The sequence below is a fragment of the Austrofundulus limnaeus genome, unplaced genomic scaffold (genome assembly GCF_001266775.1).
Source record: "Austrofundulus limnaeus strain Quisiro unplaced genomic scaffold, Austrofundulus_limnaeus-1.0 Scaffold123, whole genome shotgun sequence".
In the NCBI taxonomy this organism is placed as follows: domain Eukaryota; kingdom Metazoa; phylum Chordata; class Actinopteri; order Cyprinodontiformes; family Rivulidae; genus Austrofundulus; species Austrofundulus limnaeus.
The window spans coordinates 284,448-290,204 of NW_013952525.1; the positions used below are offsets into that span (position 1 = coordinate 284,448).

Genomic DNA, 5,757 nt, shown 5'->3' on the forward strand with positions numbered 1-5,757 from the left:
ACATTTCAAAAAACATATTGCAAATATAAATCCAGTACTTTTCTGAAGTTGTACTATTTTCAAATAGATTTTATGTTTGTTGTTTTAACCTTATTTTTAAAAATCATTTTCAAAATAATATTTCAAGGTTTCAATTAGGGACTAAAGCTGTTGAGATTAGTGGTGCATTGCAACAGAAATATTTTAATTAAGCAGCTCTTTCCCTCACAAACCAATAAAAGTCAAAACCAGCTAACTTGATTTTAAATCAACGCATAAATTAAATGTATATAAATATGCAAAGTTTAAAAGTTGACAGCAATTAGCCATTTACTGTTAAAGTTGCACTTTTATTCCAGTCTGATTCATCTGAGACAACAACATTATCATCATTTCAAACGGCATGTTTTCCTACTTGATCATGTGTGGCACAGAGACTTTGGAGTTTTCCTCAAACACGCTGGTCATCAGGCCGTTACAGCGGATGTTATCAATGCACTGAGACAAAAAGAAAAGAGGCATGAGAGCGAGTCACAACAAGGCCAGTTCACATCCTTCATCACTGCTCTGAACCCCCACCTGGCTGATGTCGCTGGTCCAGGCGGCTTTCTCCTGGCGGGAAGGAGCCAAGAGGACGACAGAGAAGCTCTGACCATCAGGAGGCTCCACCACGATCTTAAACTCCAGGTGACTGAAGCCCTGACCTGCAGCGTTGTCTGCAAAATTAACAGAAAACAACAAAGTAATGACTTCATTAGCTTTATTCACACAGAGGTTCCTGTTTGCAATCAGAGAGCTTTGTTAAAAGCAATGCACTGAAGAGATTACATCACCGTGCTTCACTGAGGATAATGAGATTTATTGATTTTACAGAGCAAAAAATGACAATATTAAGAAGTTAAAAATTTTCCTTTCATTCCTTTTTTAAATAAATATTGGTTCATTTTCATTGCTGATGACTGACAGAGATGTTTCTGAATGTGACAGTTGACTAGACATAAAGACAGCAGAGATACTCACAGTCTTCATCATTAGCATCTAGTTCTTCAATGAGTGTGCACTCAATCAGAGACAACGTTCCTCCCTGCTGTGTGAAGAAAAATAAGACGTAGTTCTGCTGTTTGATTTTATGATGGTCGCAAAGCTTACAACAGAAAAGTTAAAAAGCAAGAGAAAACATTACAAAAAACAAGTTTTCATTCAAACTACATTTGTCAAATTCAAGTCCCCGCAGGCCAGAGAGGGCTCTTGTACAACATGTATTTAGTGTTAAATATTTACTGTCTCCAGAGAGACGTTAGTGTTTGAGTCTCAGGCAAAAGACCAAAGGAAGAGAGAAAATTAGCTGCACTGTTGCTTTTACCAAAATAGTGCAGGAGTTTCCAAAAAAAAAAGAAAAAGAAAAGAAGAATTTTTCCTCATTACCAAACGTGTGTGAAACAATGTTTCTTTCATAAACAGATCATCAATAAAATTCATAAATTTCTGTTGTTTTACGTTCAGAATGTGTTTAAAATTAGCACGATTTGCTTTGTGAAAATACAACACACCAGTGGCCCATGACCCTGAATGGAAAAGTGGAAAATGAAAGTTGATGAATTGGTGTTTTCTAAACACAAAACACAAAGATGAAACAAGTGGCAAATGTGAATGACAAAATAGAAGAAGAAAAAAAACACAAAACAAAACAATTCTGCACTCTCAGTAAAACAGAGCCAAAGCACCCGCTTCGGATGTTATCATCCATTAAATGGACGTTATTAGCCGTTATCATTTCCAAAGGATGGCTTCAGCTGACAGTCTGAAGCCATCCTTATGAAGCATAAACCACTAAGGTTTTTTATGTAATCTGGTTAATATGAGGCATAAAGCCACTAAGGTTTTTTTATGTAATCTGGTTAATATGAGGCATAAAACCACTAAGATTTTTTATGTAATCTGGTTAATATGAGGCATAAAACCACTAAGGTTAATTTTAGAGAAAATGACATGGGCTACGATAAAGTAGACCGGACTCAGGCAGTAGCAGATTGTTGCATTCCAATGTATATGGCACTGGTAACCCACTAGGGGGCACTGTCGGGACAGTCTGAAGCCATTCTATGGGACTGATAAGCGCTAATAACGTCCATTTAATGGACTGATGACATCCGAACCGGCTGGCTAAAATCTTTAACATGGCAGAAGATTTTATCTATGCTGCTTAAAATGTGTCCATCTAATCCTATATCCAGCCAAAAAGTATTTTTGATCTTGTTTTGGGACTGAAAAACTAAACAAAAACAGAATATGTTAGATGATTAATCTTGTTAGCTGAAAAAAATTGTCTTATTTTAAAAAGCCATACCAACTGCAACTGTCTTACTGCATTTGCAAATTATTTATCTTAAATTGACAAGATTCAGACTATAATCTAGCATTTTTTAAACTTATTTTTAAATGAATATTTTTTGCAGTGTAAAAAAGAGATATGACTCGGATCATTCTTCATAAATGGTTCAACTAAACTATTCTTTTTTTGTCTCTTTCTTGAGGAGGTGAAATAACATCTGCTATGTTGAAACTGTTAAGCCTTTGTTTGCTTTTTTCCCCACAAGAAAACTGATATAATGAATAAAATATTCTTAAATGAATTGAACTAAATCTGAAATTCTCTTCTGTAATTTCTTTGCTGCAACACAAATCATCTTTATTGCGTGCATAAGTTTGTGTCTTGACAAAAACTTGCACTTGCATAATGAAACTGTCAGGAAGAAACCTACTCAGTCTGTGGACAGGTGAAGTTTACCTTCAGCAGGTGAAGCTTGCCTCCAGACGTTCGTGTACAGATGAGGAAGTGTTTGGTGAAGAGAAAACACTGCCTCTCGCCTTCCTTCCTGAGCGACAGCGAGCCCAGACGCACTTTACTGAGCATGCCTCGCTCGCTGCTGGACGGCAGCTGGATGAGGGAGCCTGTTCATGGAGAGGAAGAGGAGGGACATGGTGCCAGAGTGAAGGAGGTCATCTGGATGTAAAAACCTAGAGACAGACGCTCACCTTGTCTGACAAAGGTCTGGCTTGTGTCTAACAGGATGTCACAGCCTTCAACGATCATCCTTTCAATGGCCAGATTCTTCCGGATGTTTTCTGTGTCGCTCACCTCATCGTGCATCATCCTGAAAGCAGAGAAAAAACACTCTCCATTGAGTATCCTGGATTTTATAGCCCTGTTATACTGTTTGAATAGAGTGAACTAAATACAGGTGTTTTTGCAGCTCTGAAGCAGAATAAAGGAGCACCTTCCAGCAGCTCCAAGAAGACTGGGCACAAATGACCATCAGAGCCCGTCCCCTCATCTGAGACTCAGAGAAGCTAAACTCTCATCTACTGGGGTAAACTCCAACACACAAACGTAGACCCACACCAGCTCAGCGCCTCTCACCGTGGGCAACTCCAAACTGGAATAAGGTCCAGCCCGTCTCCAGGAGATTGTTGCCAGAGCCCATGCTGCCCACTATGGCCCATTGCTCAATGCTGTGCGCACCCTACACCCCTCTGTGAAGTGTGGATTCACACAAGTGCACATACAGCAGGTAAAATAAGTAAGAAACACGTCACCATTTTTCTCAGTAAATATATTACTAGAGGTGCTAATGACATGAAATTTTCACCAGATGTCAGTAACAACCAAGTGATCAATACATAACAAATAACTTCATTTCTGGACATTTATGGTTTGATTTCTTTGTATGTATGGATCACTTGGGTTGTTACCAACATCTGGTGAAAATTTCATGTCATTAGCACCTCTAGTAATATATTTACTGAGAAAAATGGTGACGTGTTCAATACTTATTTTACCCGCTGTAAGTCTTTGAGTGCGCAGGTTACAAGTGTGCAAAACAATTGAGATTTGGGACAGTACAGATTACGTCGTCGACTTGCACCTCTGCGTCGTAACTGACATCTAACAAGGCAGGACCAGCCACGTGTTTTGGCATTTGTATTGCTAAAAATGATAGTACAACTACAAAAAGCAATGTTTTTAGGAGAAGAAAGTGAATGAAGCAAAGGAGGCTTATACTTTATATCAGAGTATGAGAACTGACTTCTTTAAGTTCTTCTTTTGGTTTTATTGGTGGTCGGCAGACTAAAGTGCATTACTGCCACCACTAAACTCTACGGTGCTCAGTGGACATTGTCAGATTTCTGCCTCTTAATTCAAAACATCACACACAGCAATGAATTGTGGGTAATACACTTCGCCGAAGTCCATAAAAATGTGGACTTTGTGTAAGGGCGGAAATAGTACCAAAAATGTGCGGGGTGAAGGGCGGATGTGGAGAATGAGGGACACACTACGCACTCAAACCCTTCAGCATGAACGCACATTTGAAGTGCACAAGGGCGGAACGAGGGTGGGAGTGTGGGTATTGGGACAGGGCCTCTCGTCTGAACCTCTCAGCCTCACACACCAGACTCCTTCCCCACCAGAGAGGTGACATTCAGAGTATCTGATGTCACATCCTGGGTGTTTACTGATTGTTGTTAAAGGAGAAAATGTTTCACAGTGGGAAACATTACTGTTCAAATTTTTTGAGATGCGTTGCTGCCATCAAATTCAAAATGACCTTATTTAATTTAATAAAAAACAAGGTTCTTTGTTTAAACATTTACTTCAATCAATTGTGAGTAAAATCTGTTTTTGAAACCTGTAAATCATTGCTTTCTGTTTCTAGTTACATTTTTTATGTAAGTTTCAGAACTGAGGCTGTCTTTCTAAACAATCTTTCTACAGTTTGCTGTTCATGAGGTCGTAACGTATCCAGACTTACTTTGACAACTCCTCCAGCTTGGATTTGGCAAACTCCATGCTCTTACGCTCCACATGCTCATGAGGTGTGTGTGCCAGAAGCTCGTGGAGAGTAATGATGTACCGAGGAATCTAAAAACATTGTCAAATATCTTCAAACACAATCACACACAATTATAACTAGAAACTTTCTAAAGATATTTTGAAGGATGCAAACACAGTTACTGTAGGAAAATCCTACAGGGTTTAAAGTAATGTGTCTGCAGGTTTAAACCCTGCCTGGGTCTTTAAACCAAAGGAGTTGAGATGTACAGTACAAACACAAATTTAGCTCTTTTTTGTGCTAAGTTTAGAAATTCAATCCAGAAAACGGAGAACCTGTTTGTTTTATTTTACACAGTTGAAATTTAAAATACTCCTGTTTCAGGTGGATGTAGGTCTATTCTCTGATTTAATTGTTAGACCAGACCAGGGGTCTGCAACCTGCGGCTCTGGGGCCACATGTGGCTCTTTGGTCCCTCAGCAGTGTCTCTTTGAAAATGTGGCCAAACATAACAGAAAATTTTTTGTTTGTGTGTTTTTTATACCCACAACAAAAACCTATTTGTATGCAAATATGTGATCAATACTAAGTAAAACATGCTAGCCTGTTATGTACTTAAGTGATCCAACTTCTTTCTATGATCTTTCTCTCAAATCCTTCAGAATTACCTTTAAAGAATTTGAAGACTGCATAATAATAAGAATTAGAAAAAAAATGTCTGAATAGTTCAGTTGTTCTAGTTTTTCTGAAATTCGTTATAAACTATATACAGTATTTTTCTTGTTTACATGAATATGGTCTTTCCATTCATCCTGATGTGTAAAAATAATAGTAAATAATAAAATTCACAGTCTATTTTTTAGTTTTATAATGTCACCTCCACTGGCCGTAAAGGGTCCTGAAAAGGCCCACGGACCACCAGTTGATAAACGCAGTTGTAGCT

The 5,757-nt window shown here is 38.3% G+C and overlaps 1 protein-coding gene across 3 annotated transcripts in view; it reads right to left on the minus strand.

The window, feature by feature from the left end:
• The window catches only part of rasgrf2a (Ras protein-specific guanine nucleotide-releasing factor 2a), a gene marked incomplete at its 5' end in the record, with an annotated part of 54,347 nt that overhangs the window by 34,388 nt on the left and 14,202 nt on the right, over positions 1-5,757 (minus strand). For all 3 annotated transcript variants that reach the window (XM_014015103.1, XM_014015104.1, XM_014015102.1), the window contains 6 exon segments: positions 395-477; positions 559-695; positions 1,000-1,066; positions 2,768-2,931; positions 3,016-3,134; positions 4,794-4,903. In XM_014015103.1, the coding sequence (XP_013870557.1) occupies positions 395-477; positions 559-695; positions 1,000-1,066; positions 2,768-2,931; positions 3,016-3,134; positions 4,794-4,903 (680 nt within the window).